General features: G+C 35.2%; 1 protein-coding gene across 4 annotated transcripts in view; it reads left to right on the top strand.

The window, feature by feature from the left end:
- The window catches only part of LOC128864928 (protein peste-like), an 89,804-nt gene that overhangs the window by 56,646 nt on the left and 11,860 nt on the right, over positions 1–21,298 (top strand). For all 4 annotated transcript variants that reach the window (XM_054104696.1, XM_054104694.1, XM_054104698.1 and 1 more), the window contains exon 2: positions 19,723–20,000. In XM_054104696.1, the coding sequence (XP_053960671.1) occupies positions 19,857–20,000 (144 nt within the window). In that variant the 5' untranslated portion in view covers positions 19,723–19,856. The remainder of the gene's footprint in view (positions 1–19,722; positions 20,001–21,298) is intronic.

The following is a 21,298-nucleotide window of genomic DNA, read 5'->3' as shown; positions in this document are numbered from 1 at the left end:
TATACGATTTTTACATCTGACATACCCGAAACCGAAAATGTCCTAATGGCTACATACGCTGATGACACCGCTATACTAGCTTCAAGTCCGTCCCCAATTGATGCAACCAATCTAGTTCAGATAGAACTAAACGAGATACAGACGTGGCTGGACCGATGGAAATTAAAAGTTAACACAAACAAATCTGTGCATGTTTTGTTTTCATTGAGACGGAAAGAATGCCCTTCACTCTATCTAAATGGTAATATAATTCCCAAACATGATACGGTCAAATACCTTGGCATACATTTGGACAAACGGCTAACCTGGAAATGCCATATTCAAGCAAAAAAAACCCAGTTAAAGATAAAAACAAACAAACTTTACTGGCTACTAGGACCAAAATCAACACTTAATCTAAATAACAAAATATTAATATGTAAGGCTATACTAAAGCCAGTATGGACCTACGCAGTACAACTGTGGGGAACTGCTTGCAATTCTAACATAGAAATTCTGCAAAGATATCAGTCAAAAACTTTAAGGCTTATCACAAGTGCACCCTGGTTCGTCACAAATAAAGCCATACATACTGATCTAAAAATTCCCTTTATAAAAGATGAAATTAAAAAAATTACCACAAAATATTTACAGAGATTAAGTTATCACGATAACCCGCTAGCAATTGCATTACTTGATGAAACTAATGAAACTAATAGACTTAAAAGACATCATGTATTAGACATTCCATTCAGAACCTAATAGGTAAATCTAATATTAAAATGTATTAATCTAATATTAAAAAGTATATGTAAGTCTGAATATAAGTGTACATTAATCGTAGTATACATATACATATATCATTATTGACCTCAATGGAGCTCAATAATATAAGTCAAATTGTTAATAGTTAGATAATTTGCTTATTATTTTAAAAATAGATTGCAAATAAACGACAAAAAAAAAAAAAAAAAAAAAAAAAATGTTCCTTAATAAGTTCAACCAGATCTCATCTCTATTCGAGCTTAAATTTTTTCATCAAATAATTTTTTCGTTAACCTCCTGAAATCTTGTATATAATCTTATTTAATTTGTGTTAGTAGTCTGCAAGAAGTTTTGGTTCGTAAACTTTATGTGAATAAATAAATAAAATTACACTCAATGTATGTTCTCTTAGCTGCAATCTATGATAGTAAGGACCACATTGCACTATTGAATATTTACCCTTTCTCTAAACACAATATTTGCTTGAAATTGGGCGTCAACTTTATTCACAAACATTTCTGAGTGCTCTTTACTTAGCATATTTAGAAATGCGAGTTTGAAAAAAGAACTGTTGCGCTCTGGCCAGACAAGAGCTGCAATTTGTATGGATTTTAAAAACAATTGCACGTGAAACGCAAACTTAGTACTATGCTTTAAGGAAAATATTTCAAACATTTATGAAACTCATAAACAATAACAGAACATGGCATAACATTTTCAAGCCATTTATTTGATTATGTGATGTTATAATATTTTGTAAAATTTCAAGAAAACTGTATATCTAAATATTACAAACTTTACTTTGCCGAATGTGAGACTCTTATAAACTCTTACTTGCTAATAACTAAATATCAAACTACTAATTTGCATAGCTTCCTAATTTTCTGTCACGCAAAGAGTTCAGCCCACACTTCGCCCATAATGATTGAATTCCGGGCAAATCTAATTTATTACTGTGCACTCATATATGTAAACATAGACATACAAACATGCTAATTTGATGCATCACACAGCAGCGGCGATCAATTATCAAATGCTGTAACCAGATACCCTGCAGTAAAAATATCAATTGCTGTAACTTACAACTTTTTGAAAATATAAATGTATCAAATTTTTATTAAACGCAAAAACACCAATTTCGGATTAGTTCAGCAGTCATGGCAGTATGAACTTAAGAAGCAAAGATCGAAGAGGCGTTGAACCTTACTTAAAAAATATCAGTAAGAATTAGGAAGAAATGGAAGCGATAACAACTTGCGGAAATCAATAGAAATAAATAAATCTACGTGAGAAGAAACTGAAAAAGCCGACTTGCTCTCGTTGACTGATTTGTGATTTTAAATAGTTTCCTAATACTTTATTCAAATATTCATGCTAAAATCTTCACAATTCAAATGTTCATTCGAAAAAACCAAACAACTTTAATTGTGTGTGTGCGTTTGCAATGTTATGCGATCTTCTATGTCAATACACAAGGCGAAAAGACACCTCGTGAAAATGTGCAAGAGCGCACCTAACTGCAAAGGCAGTTTAGCAAAGACGTTTAGCAAAGACAAAGACCATAACTGGGCATGCACAAACGGAGCTAACTTTGAATGAAGTTAGCCCTCCTACATACGAGTACGTATGTATGTAAGTTAACACTGAGAATTATAACTTTTTCAAAGGTTGGAGCAACAATTTTTTGGTGCTTTTCGGTCAGTTAGTTCACATCAAAGAAAATATACAGCAGATAGTCAAGATGCATTTTTTAATAAATAGTTTAAAGTTAGTTTTATTTTCTACAGGCTATGCACTGGTCTATGGTAGTTGTAAGTACACACACACGCACATGCACACTTGCCTATTTTCAAAATCTGTTATGGTTATATTCTGTCGCATGCGACTTCTGACTTGTGCATGATGTTGCTCAATGATGCGATTAATTAAGTTTATCGTAAACTGTGTGGGCGTAAGGAGTCTGAACTTTGCACTGTCATGCAATAAATATGTATGTACATATGTTTAGACACTTTATATGTTAAAACTTATGTAATATGTATGCTGTGGCACCCTTAATTGGAGTAGCGATTGCGGCGATCAGAGGTCATCGCTGCGCATTAGGAGCCTGGAAACCAGCATGCGAGCTATATTGAATCAAAGATTCCGTACTACAAATACAAATATGAATTTATCATTTATGTATGTATTAATAACTCTGCATATAGGCGATGACAAATAGACGAAGTAAACGATGATAATTCATTTGAGTACTGACACACATCTGCTATTTCCAGAACTAAAATTCATAGTCATACACACACATGTTTGTATGTCTATGTGTAAGAAATTATTCTCAAGTGATCTCACATTGCCTCTGAATGATTTGAAGATGAATAGTGGGCATGCCACTGCGCTTTATGTAATCTGTTTTATTACGGATTTTTACGAGTTTACTCTTAACATACAAATGACAGCAATGTGCAAATATAATAATAGACTATTTTTTTTTTGTGTTGTTTTTTTTTTTAATTTTGTAAAGTGATACTTTTATGCAAATTTATAACAAGATACAATACTCTCGTAAAGCCATCACAAACGGAATTTCTTTGCTTCGGATTTTATAATAAAATGAGTACAATTGAGGACGGCAGTCTAAGCGAAATGCCCTAATATAAATGTGATAGGTAGGTAGAATATGTGGGTTTGAGTGGGAAAATGTGTGTATTTAAATAGTATTTAAAATTGAAAATTATTTGATGCTGAGAATACTGAGAATTTAGAACTTTAACTGAAGTAAGGAGGGGGAAAATTATAAGTTGAAATAAAAATTTAATTTATGGTTTTTTTAAAGAGATATTGAGAGGGAGCTTGAGATCGCAGGCACATAGACTTTTGCCCTTCCACATACTTTATAAGTAACGTTGTCGGCTTCGACTAATATTAATACCTATGAACTCGCTGGCCGATTGAGTGAAGAAGAGAACGCTCGTAGAGAGCGTAGGAAAGTGTAGCGCAGGCTCAATATTCCCCGAGGGCGCTGTGTGCCTAACCCACTAAGCTCCGCAAAAACTCTGGAGCTCAGATTCAAGATTCTATAGTTCGAGTTGCAAGAGGATGCATTGGAATCTTTCTGCCTATACGCATATGCCTTATGCTACTAAAAGGGGGACATTCACACACAACAAAGAATGACCTATGCCTATATGTGTGCCACTATATTTGAACTTAGCATGCCGCCGAAACTCTTGTGGCTGCGTCAGCTTACTTTAGATTGTATTATTTTTAATAAAACTACAGACATTTAATTGAAAACTTTCTAAAATTAAATGTGAATGGTTTTTATGAGGAGCTTTTTCATGGCACATTGCTTGCTGGGGGGGCGACCACTATTAGAATTTCTATTATGTTGCTTTTTCATGTAGTGAGAATCGAACTTTTTTATTTTTTTGTTTTTTTCCGTCAACTAGCAAGTGCAGCACTCAGACACAATTAAGTCGATTGTCCTGCACTCGGATTGCCTTTTAATTTTCTTTAAATCTATCCGTTCTCCGAAGAAATCTGACTAGATCTGGTGGTGTCAAGGAGCCAAGGTGCTCGCTTCTTAACACATCAGTGCCAAAGACCTCAAGCCTGATTCGAGCGAAGGCGGGGCAGACGCACAGAAAGTGGTCCGCCATCTCATCCTCCTCTCCACATGTTGGGCAGAGTGTACTGTAAGAGATGCCTACCTTTTCCATTCCACAGAAAGTGGCCCGGTATCAGTCCAACCAGCTGTCTGCAGTCCCTTCTGCTTAATGACAGGAGGATTTGCGACAGTCGGCCGGACATGAGAGTTACCAGCAGTTTAGTCAATCTGCAGCCTCTCTCAGCCTGCCAAGCTCGCTTGTGGGTTGTAGGAACCCATTTTCTAACCATGGCTATGGAGGCAGTATTTCCTTCTCCCAATGACCTTGGCCTTCTGGAGAATATAATTTGTTATCCGTTATTTGCAAATTGCCATAGGAATCCCAATATTGCCTCTGTTTTGAAGTAGTGGAAGATTAATAACCTTTCTGGTCGGCTCCTGGCCTTAGTAACCCCCTCGTCCTTGCAATTTCCTTCAATGTTTCTATTACCTGGAATCCATCCTGAGCAATGATGGTCGCCTGGCTGTCCGAGAAGATATTTATCGAAGTTTTTGTTACGGCTTGTGTGTGTGTGTTAAGACACACAGTTACCTCCTTTATGGCGAAGACCTCTGCCTGGTAGACACTACAGTAGTCCAGAAGTCGGACAGAGAGTTCTAATCTTTTTGAAAAAACTCCATAGTCTTCTTTATTTTCTAGCTTGGACCCTCCGTGTAAAAATTTATGTTCCATGGTCTCCATGGTCTCTGAGTTTGCCATTCCCGAATGGTAGTCACGCATCCACCCATCCGGCCACGACGGTCCCCTTTAAGGGAGGCTAGCTGGCACCAAATTATGGGGCTACGCCAGGCGAAATCCTTACAGGGGGGTAAAACCAAGAGAGGTTTAGAAAACGGAACCCTCCCTAAGGATAAATTGAGAATGTACTGACTCTTGTAGCTTCTGCGATCAATCCTCAGAGACTCCAATAAACCTTCTGCTTGAGTGTAGCGCTAATCGTGAAGCAGGTTCAGACATCTTCTCTATTTCCCATTTCAACTTAGCTCTATCTTAAGTTTAATAAGGGAACTGGGTTTGGATGTGGAACCTACTGTGATGAGTAGAGGGCACAAAATAGCATGAGGTTGGAGTGTAAATTAAGTCCATCCATCTATCAATTGTAGGCCTTGGTATCTCAGCACCGCTTTTTTACTAATTTAATTCTTTAATTCAATTAATTTCGATTTTAAACTAAATACTTTCAATTTGAATTCCATTAAAAGTGCAAAATGTGGCACAAAATTCAATATTTAATTAACATATTGATTAAACCGAGACTACACACTGTGCAATTTGTGTGCGTCGCGCGCATAAAGTGACATAAGTACACGTAAAATGATAAAAAGCGTGCGAAACAAATAAGATGTGAAAAAATGTCAAAGACCCTAAGTAGCATAAAGAGCAGAGAGGCTCCTGGGGTCAATTGATATATTCAATTGTGCACGGAATGAAATAATAAATGTTATACAAGTAGGTATTGTGACGGCGAAATATGCGTACAAATGTCTGTAAATATGCATGTAGATGTGTATGTGTGTATGCAATTATAAACCCTGTAGTAAAAAAATTAGACAATGTCTAAAAAGAAATAGTTTTATTTTACCCAATTCACAACTGCCTCTAAATTGGTGTTAAAATAAGGCAGAGCAAGGGTGGGCTTACTGGGCGCCTTCACTTTTAGTTCTAGTCTTAAAGTTGACCGTAGAGGAAGACTGAACAGAACCAACTTCAAAGCACTTGGGTCCAAAGTAATATTCGCCAAGAAAGAAGTTGCTTGACAAGTGATCTGACAATGCAAGGAAAGAGCCATCTGATTCCATTTACAAACTGCTACTTAGGAAATGTATATATGTATACTCGTATGTAAAGGGTTTTCCAACAAGAGGAGTTATTTCCGTAAAAGATAAATCGTTTCGTTGCTTGTGTGGCACGTAGCGCCGTCTTGTTGATCAATACCATCCAATAACGACCATAAAAAATCGTTAATCATCTCTCGATAGCGCAATCCATTCACCGTAACTGTTGCTGTAGCTTCATTTTCGAAAAAGTAAGGTCCAATGACTCCGCCGGACCATAAACCGCACCAAACAGTCACACGTTGAGGATAGAGAGGTTTTTCAACAATAACTATTGGATTTTCTGAGCCCCAGATCCGACAATTTTGATTGTTGACGAAGCCACCGAGGTGGAAATAATTTTTGGTTGGAATTCCGGAGCATTCTCATACATTTTAACGACCCAATCAGTAAAGACACAACGTTGTTGATGATCGGCCGGCTTGAGTTCTTTTGTCAACTGGACTTTATAAGACTTAAGACCCAAATTTTTATACAAAATACGGTGTAATGACGTTTGTGGAATGCCTAATTCCAAAGAACACCGAGGAATTGACAAACCGGGGTTTTCTTCAACACTTTCGGCTATTTATTTCTGTATTGCGCTCCGACAAGGTGCTTCACGATGACTCAAAAATGTTCGAGTTTTACGAACCATCTCTGCCAAATTTTCACCATTTTTATAGTGAATTTTAATAGATTCTAATGACGTAACATCTACTTGTCAAATATTAAAAAATGACAGCTTCAAAAGTGACATCTACCGAAATAACGGGCTATTCAAAATAACTCCTTTTATTGGAAAACCCTTTAAATTTATAAGTATATATCTGATGAAAGGTGGGAAAAGAGCATAAAGGTGCAGGCTGGCTTTATTTGAGGTACTTGTTTTGTTTGACTTTGAAATCTTAAATGGTCAAATAGTCGCTTTGAAAGCTGCCATAATAGTCAGATGATTCGTAAAAGGAAAGAGGAAACAGTGATGTTAACCATATTCAATAATAAATAACACATTTTTGAATCATGATGTTAACAAGACGCTGTGAAAAAATATTCCGAGTTTTCTTTTTATAGCAAAAATGTACCAGATAAGACGCCCATCGCGCCAATCACGTCAACGACGAAAGTTTTGGTTCCTTTAGATCGTGAAATGAAAGACAGTGGTGTTATTTGAAACTTTGCCGTACTTCAAGCGCCTCAATCAAAGCTGCCATTTAGTCTCATTTCTTACACATTTTTCAGTATTGTTCTATTCATTTTCGATAGTTGCCGACGCCAAGCAAGCAAAGCCAGCCTGCATTGGGTCAGAATTTAACTGTAGTGGGAACAGATATATCATAAAGTAGGTGCTGTCTGATTTCGATCAGAGCACACCCAACTGTTATGCAACATAAATATAAATTCTTATCCAGCCAGCCGTCTACACATGCGCACATTTATTGCGACATCTTATAGAAGCTTGTGAAAAAGTTTTGCCTCGTCCATAGATGGGTTGACATAACAAAATATGTAGGCCCCTTCTAAAAGCGCTATATATCCTAATTTATAGAGTATATTCTAAAGTTGTTTTGTATACAAATGGAGGGACCTACAGTTCCGAAGGCAGATGGTTTATTATGAGACGTTTTTTCACTTGAAGTTTATCATTGCCTGTCGAGCAGTAGTACTGCTATTAGAAAAAAAAATTTTCTATCACCAAATTTTCATGTTCATAGTGGGTTTCATTTTCAAGGCAAATTACACAATTTTAATCATAAATTTACTGATTTTTTTAAAAATACTCATTACTAAATGACTATGAGAAATTTATTAAAAATATGCGCTGAGTATATGAAATTCCGGAACGCCCGATTTTAGACGATTCTTCCCTTGTATGTTCAGTTTTTTATTTATAAATAAATACAGAATTCAATGTAATGAACTATCCCAAACGAAATCACGTATTTAAGGCTTACCTTTCTTATAATCGGTTCACATACAACGAGATTATCTACTTTTACGGGCTTAGCTCCCAATTCTTAATTAAAAAGTGAGATTAACCATATAAGATTTCTGTTCCTAAATCCGAGATTATAAAATAATGCTTGATTATTATCATACTTTTTTACATACAATCCTGTGTTTTCTGTGTTATCGATAATTATTATTACAAATGTAAGGAGAAACATAAAATTAAAAACTAAATAAAATGGATGCCGGTAAAGAAAAGAGGTATGTGGATATAATTCGAATAAGTTTTTGTCAGATATATTATTATTTATTATGCATTCATATTACAGAAAAAAGCCTGTGCTCATAGACACTTTGCCCTGTTATTGCTTATTATAAAATGTAATATCGAATTTCGCCTGCGTATCGCTGCCATAATTCGTTAAAACCTCAACAGACGACGTTTACGGATTTCCTCGAAGTGTCTACGTTATTACTAGCAGCAAATTGCGCAATTAAATTAACAACTACTTTGCTTTGCTGTTTCTTCACATCGTTAATAATAATTACACAAACCAAAAACAATAAAAGATTCCACCAAACTAATTTCTATGGGGAAAAACCTTTCAAAACAGTCTTGAAAGTTAAATGCCTATTTTACAGCTAAACTGCCATATGTGAACGGGTAGATTAATTTTTGTGGATTTATTGCTAATTACTGCATATGTGAACGCAGTTTTAGGAAATCATCTTCTGAATGGAATTGCGTGCGAATAGAGATAGAACCAATACTGTACTCAAGTGAACTACTTACATAAGTTTTGTATGTGATTTGATTTATTGTAGCATACACACATCTGCACATACATACGAACGTGAATTGACGCAAGATATGACTGCTGAGTACGATGAGCGGCGTTACACGTCACAGCAAACGACGAGTAGCTGTGTTACGGCACAGTTACCGGTTGCCGGCTATAGACTACAATTCATTCTCATATGCGTTGACTTTCGTTGCGTTTGCGGCGCACTGTCGATGCTGTTGCAATAATCAGACATTATATATTTAAATTTTATTTGCGTCTACGCGAAAGTTAATAATACTACAATGACAAATATTATTCAAATAATGGACACGAAAATGTTATTGGTACGAGTAATACAACCTATTTGCCGCTTTAAATACAACATATACATATACACACTTATTATAGAGGTGGGAACGCTACCAATTGAATATTTCAATCAAATCAACAACGTGCGAGCTAAATACCACCTGTTAGATAAGATTTGTAAGCGTCATAGCTACCGTTAAAGGTTTTGCTCTTTTGTACCTGCTTTTTCTTTATTTTTTACTCATTCACTCAATAAATTTTCTTAGTTATTTCATTTTTAGTTTTAGCTTTTTTTGGTTCAGTAAGCGCTTATAACTTTCAGTAAATGTCAAACAGGTGTCATCCAGGTATAAATTTATTTATTTATTTTTTTATTAATGTCTAACAAAATTCAGAACAGACATTTAAGATATAAATTCAGAACTAAAATACAAATTTACAATATTTAATATTAACAAGCGCAGTGCTATTAGATTATCAACATAAGAAACCATTAAATTGCAAGTTTCAATTGAATTTTAACGAATTTAATAATTATAAAACTAAAATAACATATATATACAAGGTATTATTTTATATTATGTATAGTATATATGGATGTATGTGTGTATTGGGTGTTGTTATCAATTTCAGTTAATCACCACGATTACAAAAATTAATAAATCCATACTTTGTAGCTCAGCTGAATTAGGGAAATAAAAAGTTTTATTTTGTTTCTTGTTTTTTTTTTCGAAACAGATTAGCACAATGTCGCATTTATTGCTGAAAAAGGTAAACAAAATTTGTTTATTTTTAGTAAGGTTGACTTTATTGAGACTATTCTAAATTATTTTGCACCGAAAACCAATCTGTAAGTGCTTTTTGATAATGTGCTAATCGCTGTGTTGCGTAGTAATCGCAATTTTATTAAGTCTTAACATCGCCCGCCGTAGCCGAATGGGTTGGTGCATGACTACCATTCGGAATTCAGAGAGAACGTAGGTTAAAATCTCGGTGAAAGACCAAAATAAAGAAAAAGTTTTTTCTACTTTCGGTCGCCCCTCGGTAGGCAATGGCAAACCTCCGATTGTATTTCTGCCTTGAAAAAAGCTCCTCATAAAAAATATCTGTCGTTCGGAATCGGCACAAAACTATAGGTCCCTCCATTTGTATATATAAACAATATTATTGTAATAGAGTGTAATTGTTTTTGCAAGTATGTGTTTCTTAACTACTATTATCTAGAAGACTTTTGCCACAAAAGAACAGTCGGCCTCTTTGATTCGCCAAGTGTTAGCAAGTGGCGAATAGATGAAACAACTAATATAAAAAAACAAATACTGGTAGCACTGGGAAAGAGCTGCCAAAAATGACATGTTTTTGGAACCATTTCATGAGTATTAGTAAGACCGCGATCATCAGGTAAATATTTGTTGCTTCAATTCGTTACTTGTGAGGATCGTTCACTCTTTGTGTTCTCGTTGTAAAAACTAAACTACTGCAAGCAACGCAGTTGCCGTGTGCGAACTCGACAGACAACACCAAAAGAGAATTCGCAATTTTACAGCAAAAAAAGTCTCCCTGTGTGAACGCGGTCTAATGAAACACTCTTGAAATGGAGTTGGCAGAATTGCAAATAGTGAATAAAAGTGCGTTCACATGTGCAGTAATTAGAGATAAATTCACAAAATTAATCTACCCGTTCACATATGGCAGATTACCTCCAAAATTTGTCAATCGGCTGTCAATACTGTTTTGAAAAGTTTTTCTTAAGGATAAGGAGATAAGGAGAAGGAATAGCAAATTTAATTGCACAATTGGTTACTAGTAATAAACAGTTGGAGGAGGCATTCGAAATTCCATATTATATTTTATAATAAGCAATAAAGGCCAAAGCGTTTATGGGCACATACTTTTTTTCTATTATATGAATGCATAGTTAATAATACCTAGCAAACATTTTATTAGAATTATGTCTTAAAACCTGTTTTCTTTGCCGGCATTTTATTTAGTTTTTACTTTGACGTTTCTCTGTAAAAATAATTGTCTATAACACAGGATTGTAAGTAAAAAAGTATGGTAATAATCAAGGATTCTTTTATAATATCAGATTTCGGGAGGGAAATTTTCTATGGGTAATCTCGCTTTTTAATTACGAATCGGGAGTTAAGCACGAAAAAGTAGATAATCTACTAATATGTGAACGTATTATTACTTCAGTTTTATGAGGCGTAACCATACTCGCTAGCGGCGAATCTTGTTCGCTAACTTTGTTGTTGCTTTCACATGCAAATTTTTCGTCAAGCGAGCGTGGCTCAGAGAGAGCGAGCAGAGAAGTGAGCAATCGAAGGCGTCTAGTAATTCTTACACAAGAATGATAGGTTACCAGGTTTGTTATTTAACTATGGTAAAAAATAAATATGTAAGGGCAACTTTGCTTCCCACGTAACTTGGGGATTCGGCAGCCGAAATCTGCACGATAATATCACACATATTCACACACTCGTCCAAGCACTTAATCACACACTCGACCAATCAGTCGTTGCGCAGATAGTAACGAAGTGTCATTCGTTGATTGTTTTCGTATATCACAAAAACAATCACAGTTTTTTTGTAAACGCACCTCAAGTGACGTCAGCCCATCAGCTGATTCTGTTAAATTCGTTCAGAGCCGAATAACGGTCTGTTAAAGAACTCACCTTTTAAATCTTTCCACCATATTTCTTATATGGATGTCAGTAGACTCTCTGGGACCTCGTCAGGTTAAATGTAATGAATTTTTACAAAAAAAACTTTGAGTCGCTTTTTCTCCATGTTTTTAAATAATCACATTTCGGAGATTATATTTTATGTCAATTTGAAACAATGTGTGTTCATAATTTTGTAGCTCATCTTAAGTTAATTTTTCGATGAGCTGGAGACTTAAAATTTTCAGCTTAGTTTTGATCTGGCAGGCATTTTCGCACAATGTATTCTACCAAGAAACGCACAGGTCGAGATATTGCAGCCAATTTGCGTGTTAGGGGATATTTAAGAGAATTTACAGCTGATTGAATGTCTTGAACTTTTAGCATTTGATTTTGATATTGTATTATAAGCGCTGATTTGGAAAGTACATATTTTTGCATTTCGACAGCTAATATTTTTATTTCCTTAAATATTTGGAAAAACACATTTATGCTGGGCAGGTGTCCGGAATATACTCGTATATTAATAATATGGAAATAAATATCACTGCAATCAGATTATTATACACCTATATGTATTAGTGATAGGTTCTTATAAAGATTCCCCATTGCAGTCAATCTGAAGTTTATAAACTCTTAACATAAATTTTATTTGAACAAATCAGTATCAAAAATTAAAATAAAAAATCAAAAAAAAGGTGCAAAAATACTCACAAATCTGTTTTTGTATTATAGTAGCAATTTATGGAAATTTGTTCGTATGGATTCACGATGAAGCTTATAATCCCAGCAAAGCGGCTAAAATCGGTTGAAAGATTTATTTATTTATTTTAATAATCTACAGTAAAAATTACTTAATGAATTATAGTCTCGAAGTGCACGAGCAAATTTAGTCTTCCATTTCCCCATAAAAGGGTAAAAATTGCGAAGACTTCTTCGGGGAACATTAAAGCTTATCCGCTCAAGTAGGTGTGGACAATCGATGTCATTAACAACACTGAAAATAAACGAAAGTGAAAGGACTGTCCTTCGCTTTTCAAGAGATTCTAGATTAGTTAGCTTAAGCCGACCATTATAGGATGGAACAGGCGACTTAAATCGGAGGGAACGTAATACTTGCTTAAGAAAAATATATTTATTTATATTCTGTTATTCGAGAGTTGGTCGTAAGGTCTCCAAATGATCACAGCGTACTCTAGGTGAGAACGAACAAGACAACAACAGCAGTTTATAGGTAAGCGGATCATAAAATTCAGTTGTATTGCGACGGATATGATTTTGAAAGAATAAAATTATATAATTCCAAATTGCTATAAGGTGGGATATACGAGGCGATCAAATATAAACAGCCATATGATTTAGAGCCCTTGACGCAAATGCAAAGTAATTGAGAACGAACGATACCTACTTCTGACGACAATTACCACGCCACCTCCTCTTCGGCAATCGGTTTTAGCAGCAACACGGCCTTTACGAAAAACGTCTTACAGATTTGAGTCAAAGAATTTATAATCGTAAAAGTTCGAGGTCAACCACGTCTCAACAATAACAAGAAGGTATAAGCCTCTGTCATAAGCCTCTTCAATACAAAACTTTCACACGTTTTTCATATTAAATGTTAGAATAATTTATATCAGGACACCTTATGGTGGTTAAGAAATTATTTTATAACATTTAATCAGTTTTAAACCAAGTACAAATTATTTTTTTTACTTAACCTTCATCCAGTCTTCGCTTGATTTTTAACCCATTTTAGAGTTTATGACAGTATAAGTTTTAGCCACTTTTAAAAACAGCTAAAGTTCATTGAATTTTTTAACTCGACTCTTCTATTTTATGATAACATCACAATTATTATTAAACTACGTCACCATGACGGATATTACATAAAAAATTTCACAAACAGCCTTCGAATGAAATGTCATCCATAGATCCACAATTACGTAGCATTTGAGATTTTATTCACTTCATCAATGATAAAATGGTTACCAAACAAAACCAAATAAAAAATTTTTGAGTTCCTATTGCTGATTGGCTAAACGTCGGCGATGTTTTGATTCGCGCTATGTTAGATTTTTGATTTTGAGCGGAGTGTATAAATCTATGGACGTCTAATTATTCACTCTGCAATGTCTCAAACAAAATATTCATAAAAGGAAAACGCTATTTTGCGATTGACGACGAAAGTACTCGCCAAGAACGTAGAGCTCGTGATAAGTGAAAAGATGTTGTGCATGCCGTACGAAAACGTTACAGTTGACAGACATTTATTGGCACTTCGTACAAGGTGCCCATAAAAGTGGCAGCATAAGTTAGCGTCCAACCTAACCTAATCAAACACAAACAAATTTAGTGGAATGCTGATTTGATGGCATATTTGATACATATCCGACAGTCACGCGAAGAGTCGAGTGATAGTTGTTGTTGTAGCAGCAAGCGAAGCCCCGTCAGTGTAGAGTATGTCATCGATCGTCTGTGTCAGGATCATCTAAGCAACCAGGAAACATATATTGGTATTGAATCCAACCCTGGGCCAGAAGTATTCTATTGCTGTGTATGCCATAAACGGCTCCACCCGAACTCCACCTCAGTTAGGGGCAACAAGTGCATCGGGCGGAGCCGCCTTAAGGGGTTATACGCAGTTATGAAGCAAATAAAAGACGGGTTGTCAAGGATTTATCCTGAAGAAACTTCAGAATATTTTAATTTGAAAATTTTTGGCGGTTATAAAAGCATCCTTCAAGAACGTAACAAATTTTTTTATTTATGAAAATGTTGATTATAGAGCGCGCTGCAGGCGATTTCTGGAACCTCCTTAAAAAAAAGACGATTTACGGTGTACATCGTAACTCAGGATTGGATTATCTGAAATCAAAAAACCAAACAAATTTTGTTAATATATTAGATTATCTAGTAATTAATCGTTCGGCTAATCAAAATAGTGAATTTTCACAAAATGGCAGATTTTAAAAGAAATAATTTCGATTTTTACGTTAAAATTTGGCCGTAAATTGATTATAAAATGGAAAATAAGTATCAGATTTACAAAAGGAACGATTAATTACTAGAAAATGTATCTTTAAAGATTGTGTTAAAACGGTTGACCGATCAAACAAGCCGTTTTCGAGATATCGTGTACACCGACTTGAAAAATGCCGTTTTGAAAAAAACACGTTTAAAGTTTCAATACCTACCTTAAAACGTGCCGAGGCATCTCTACATATTTAGGTATAACTCCAAAAGTATTGCTTAGATCTACTTCAAATTTCGTGCGTATACTTTTGAATATATGTACATTACAAAAATGCAAAAAAAAAAAATCGATTTTTTTTTAAGTCATAACTGCGTATAACCCCTTAAGACTTGTTCAGGCCTTAAGTCTCATAGGGAGTGGTCCACACGGTATGTGGCCACGTGTTGCTCCCCAGCTACTACCCCCCCTGATAGGTCGGCACCTCCAACCGCCACCACAACCCATTCCTCCACAGAAAGGAGCCTATCGGAGTAACATAACTCCCCCAACACACCCGATCCTCTTCCCTCCAGCTCGGGTGATAGTCATACCTGGTGCCTGTTACTGATAACGCATTTTCATTTCCAGCAGCCTAGACTGAATTGCATCAGAGACACGGCAGTGTAAGGTTATTCATGAAGTAGGGCAATTAAATCAACAAAGTTTAAGAGAAATGCACTGTTCATCTCTTCTAAAATAGATCGAAGGTTAGCGAACGATATCTAAATTTGATGAAAACTATGGCACTTCTGCTTGCGTGTCTATAAAACTTACGTGCATCAGGTCAAATTAATTATAGGAATAAGCGGCAAAAGTGTTAAATGACTTAATTTAGTGATAATTGTTTTTGTTGCTCTAAAATGTACTAAGTATTACTACTTTGTGTGCACATAAGAATAATAGGTATATGGTAGATTTGCCTCTCTCTTCCTCTCTCTCGCAGTTTTAGACAGAAGGACATCATCAATGGTCCAATTCCATCCTACAAAAGTCAGTGCTCGCTCACTAACTTAAGTTCCAGATATTAGAAAGACTATTTTCTACCTCATTTTCGTTTTCGATTTGATAAGTGCAACGATTGTCTCCCCATCGCTACTCAAGAAAACTAATTTCAATACTCCTCAGCGAAGCTTACGAACTACTACTTATGTATATACTTATAATTATGCTTCCAATTCACCGATTTCTAGAACTTTTAGAGAATTTAGTGTGCTTTCAAATCATATTGGCCTCGATTGTTCCGTCCACAAAGTACTACTTAAAAATGTCACTAAATTAAATGATCTACTTTTTATGGCGAAAGGCAGTAGTGAATTAAAGAGTGTGTTTACAAAACTAGAAAAAATTATACAAAATATTTGGCTAAGGATTGACACAGAGAAAACGAAATTTACGGTCCTATCCAGTTTACGGTCCGGAGACTAGGCATTCGAGAGTGTACAAGAATTTTCCTATCTGGGTATCAAAATATAAGCCAATAAGGATACACTATTGGCAATAAATGATAAGAGTTTTAGCAGCAAATAAGTTTTACTTTTCTAATTTCAAGACCTTGAAAGCTAAGCGTGCGGCGGTAGAAGGAGATAACCTTAGATGGAGACAGATGGTGCAAGGTTGTGAATGAAGCAATGCTTCACCAAGGACTGTGGTGCTAAGAAGAAGAAAATTCTAGGTATTCTTTCTCATTTTATAAAAAAACTGACTGATAAAAAAATGTTACGTTTTCTTCATTAAAATGAAATAAGTAAATTGTAAGTTTAAATTATTTTTGATTGAATTGTTAAGTACAGGGTGGCTGATGAAAGCCGCTACCAAAAAAAAATTGAATAACTTTTTTTCTTTTTAAGTTATCTGTTCCATTTTTGTTTTAATTTGCAGATTGATCTTTAAAATTTATTAAAATGGATAACTGGGACACGCAAACAAGAATTTGAATAGTCTGCCGCTATCACGCACTGGAGTCCGTAGTTTTGGTACACAGAGAGTACAGGCGGATGTTTGGCGGCGGCCCCCCGATCAGATGGACCATAATGAGACTGGTGAATAATTTTGCTGAGCAAGGAACAGTCGCAAGAAGGCCTTATCATCGAAACCTACCAGTTCGGACGGAGGAAACGATCGCTGCTGTAGCTGCAGCTATACAAAGCAATCCAAGGGTTTCAACAAGAAGCTTATCTGCTCAAATTGGTGTCAGCCGACAGTCTTTGCAAACAATAATGCACAAAGTTTTAGACTTATTTCCCTACAAAATTCAAATGGTTAACAAACTGAATGCAGCAGACTTGCCGATTCGCTTGGAATTTTGCCAGAAGATCCTGCAAATGGTGGAAGAAGACAAAACATGTTAAACTGCCTTTTCATGTCTGATGAGGCCCATTTCGATTTAAACGGCAATGTGAACAAACAAAGTTGTCGAATATGTAGTACTTCTAACCCACAGATACTCCACGAGACGGAATTGCATCCTCTTCGCGTGACAGTGTGGTGTGCGGTTTCTTCACGCTGTATTGTCGGGCCTTATTTTTGTGAAGAAAATGGTCACACCGTTACGGTTACTGGAGACCGTTATTTGAAAATCCTGAAAGAATTTTTCTATCCAGAACTACGCCGAAAGAGAATTCCTTTCAACTCTGTGTGGTTTCAACAAGATGGGGCAACGTCTCACATAGCCCAGACTGTTATGACAGAGTTGCGACGAAAATTTCCCAATAAACTGATTTCAAGAAACTCCGAATTTCGTTGGCCCCCCAGGTCGCCTGACCTTACTGCACCTGACTTTTTCTTGTGGGGTTTATGTAAACAAGAAGTTTATAAAACAAAGCCAACAAATTTGGATGAACTAAAACAATCCATTCGGGCAACAATTGCGGCTATTCCTGTCGCAACTCTCAAAGCAGCAATGAACAACTTATTACTAAGATGCCGCACTTGTGTCAACGAGCATGGGAGGCATTTAAATTCAATTATTTTTAAAACTAGTTAAGCTACATTTAATAAAATTTAATGACCTTCAACTTGAAAAAAAAATATATTAAATGAATTCCATACACTGAAAAAAAAGTTATTTGAGTTTCTTAATGTAGCAAAATTCATCAGCCACCCTGAATTAATTTCTTTTTCCATAGTGTGTTCTTATACTGCATATTTAGGTTATTAAATAAATAAAACAAATTAGTTTAAGGCTATGGCGAGTTTGTGTAAATTTTTACCTAAGTACAGATAAATCCTAAAACACTTGAAACTGGTAATGTAGCGAATGGGCGCAGTTTACATTGTTTTTGAGTAAGGTAAGGGGTTATATACAGTTAGAAGGCCGAAAAAAGCGACTTCAGAATTTTTTCTGAGAAAACTTTTAAATTTATTGATCTAAAAATGTGTACATATATTATGTTATCTTTTAGCTCTATTTTAAGACTTAGTAAAAATATTTATTTGGAAAGGAGCTATAGCTGATCTCCGGGAGCTCCTCTCAAAAAAGACGTTTTGCGGTGACCACTATATCTCTGAACTGGATCCTCTGAAATTAAAAAGCCCAACAGATTTCGTTAAAGTAATGTTAATTAGTAACTAGTAATTAATCGAAGGATAAGCAAAATATTGCTTTTTGGCAAAATGGCGGTCGCTAAAAAAAAAATGGATTTTTGACCAAAAAGTCGACCCTAAATTGTTTATAAAAAAATATTTATCGGTGAGAAAAAATCTTCGATTAATTACTAAAAAATTTTTTATTTTTATTTTATAAAGGTTTACATAAGAATGAAATTATTATACAAACTGAAAGTAGTGCAGAGCTAGCATCGGAGGCTTTCGGCTGGAAAATAAAAGATTAAAAAATATATTTAAGAAGCTCGTGTTAAATTTTGAGACTAATCGGTTTAGCCGTTTTCGAGTAATGTTGGACACCGACTTTGAAAACACCATTTTGAGAAAAACGCGTTTAAAATACTTTCTTCTACTTTCAAGTACTCTGAAACGCCTTTTCAAATTTGCGTGCAACTTTAAAAATATTCACCGGAAGGATATTAAATTTTCTGTGTGTATTCTTAAATATATGTATGACATTAAGAAATAAAATTAAAAAAAAATCAATTTTTTTTAAATTGTATATAACCCCTTAAATTGAACTGTCAAATTGTTTAGAGCGGTTATCTTTATTTTAGTAGTTTTTTTTTAATATTCGTAAGGCGATGGAACATAGTTTATTATTTTACAAAATAGGACCAGAATTATCTCGAACTTATTCGTTTTAGAAATATATTTTATAAAAGCAAACAAAGTGAAACCTGAAAACAAACCATTTAGGTTGTCAAACGAACTCGCACAGTTTAGCAGCTATTTTACTAAATTGAAGCAGTGCTGGATTTTATTTATTTGGGTTCTATGGCTTGGCGATGGTCTGTTGTTGTTGGGGTGCAGTTATTTCATTGCCTAAAAACCTGTAAACTTGTAAGTCGTACAGATTATCAGGCTGAGCTCAATATTGTCCATGAAAGCCCAGTAAGCGCGTCCGGCCAAATATAGGTCTTCTTAAACAATACGAACAGAAAATGTAACTTTGCGGATTTCGACTACTTACACTAGTACTGAATGCTAGTACATAAGTGAATGAAAGAAGCACACACATGCACAAAGTTTGCATTCATTTGTATGTTCATTCAGTGTTAAGAAATATTTACTTGAGCATTATTATTTTTTCCATTCATGCACTCAATACACACATACATACGCATTTAGTTCGATTATTTGATAAAGTTTTTTTATTTTTTCTTGCAGATTTTTTAATAAATGAGAGCAAAGGCTATCAGCCATCGAGTGTGGAACCAAATCAAGTGCAATATTTAAACGCCTGCATTCAACTGCCTGCCATACTTTTTTATTTCGTTTAAAGGTCAAACAAATATTTCGAAATGCCGAAGAAGGCAGATAGTCTGAAAAAATGGCAGCAAAACAATCGCAAAGTGATTGTTGGCATTGTTGGTTTTTGTTTGAGTATTTTTGGCGTTTTGTGCGGCATGTTTTGGGAGCAGATCTTCAATGGCATAATGGAGAAGGTAAGATCCAGAAAATTTAATACTAAATATAAAAAATAAAAACCAATTTTAACTCTGGCACGTACAAAGTGGCGCAAGATAACCATCCTATGGAAAGATTTATATTGTGCAAATGGTAGCGTACATCAATAATATTTGACACTTGTAAACTAAATAGCCGCAGCATAAGTTAAGCAGAAATAACTGCTGGCCACCTATGTAAACGAACATGCTCTCTGATGTCCAACTAGCGACCATCATACACATACGACATTACAATGCAAGTGTGAGTCGACTGCTGAGAGAGCGAGTGCAGTTAACAGCGAACATCGTACGCATCGCTTGCAGTTGCTATGCAAGTGGGAATCGATTGCTGTGAGAGCGAACAGAGCAGTTAACTGTAAAAAGCAATTAAGTGTGAAGTTCAACCTTCCACCAATTAGAAACGGTTAATGGGAGTCCTTTTCAAATGGAGCAGCTTGGAGATGACTACGATTGCTAACTTACAAGATTATTGTAAATTCTTTTGTTGCGAAATAAATATTTTTTAATATATACAAGCATACAAGTAACAAGCAACGGAGCGAGTCAAACTCAAAATAAAGATTTCAATCCCTGATTGCCATTTTTTATTTAGTAAAATTTATTCAAAAAGAAAATTGGATGATTAATTTTGCGCTACCTTTATATGTATACACATATACAACTTTGTTCAACACAAATATTAGTGACCTGGGGGAATTTATATATTTATGCCCAGTTTCACCATTCAATTTTAAAATTTATCTGACTGTTAAAAATTAAAGTAGCACAATTTCAATATGTTGAATGAAATTTTAATTTCATTTAAAATTGATTGATGAAACCGGACATGAATTTCGTAAATTTATTATATGTACATATGTATGTACATAAGCACTTATGGCTAATCAAGTCATCTTATCATGAAGTATCGATACTTTTTCTGCTACGCGCTGTGCGCGAAAAAAGCAGTTCAAGCGAGGTGGTGTGGGTATTTGACTGATTTAAAGTAACATCCTAATATTTTTCCGTTGAAAATGTGGTTTCAAAGAAGCTCATACGAGAAGATGCGGACATTGTTGTTGGAAATAATTTTTTCTTTAAGAAGATGTTTAAAGGTAATTTAAACAACGCGTTTTTGGAGCTTACACCCTTTATTGGGTGTTTGTCCGAGCTCCTCCGCCTATTTGTGGCGTGCGCCTGTATATTGTGCTACAAATGTATGGACCTACAGTTTTAAGTTGACTCCGAACGGCAAACATTTTTTTATGAGGAGCTTATTCATGGCAGAACTACAC

Source organism: Anastrepha ludens, chromosome 5, assembly GCF_028408465.1.
Source record: "Anastrepha ludens isolate Willacy chromosome 5, idAnaLude1.1, whole genome shotgun sequence".
NCBI classification, from domain to species: domain Eukaryota; kingdom Metazoa; phylum Arthropoda; class Insecta; order Diptera; family Tephritidae; genus Anastrepha; species Anastrepha ludens.
The sequence above is the reverse complement of the archived record's forward strand: the minus strand, read 5'-3'. Positions and strand labels throughout refer to the sequence as shown.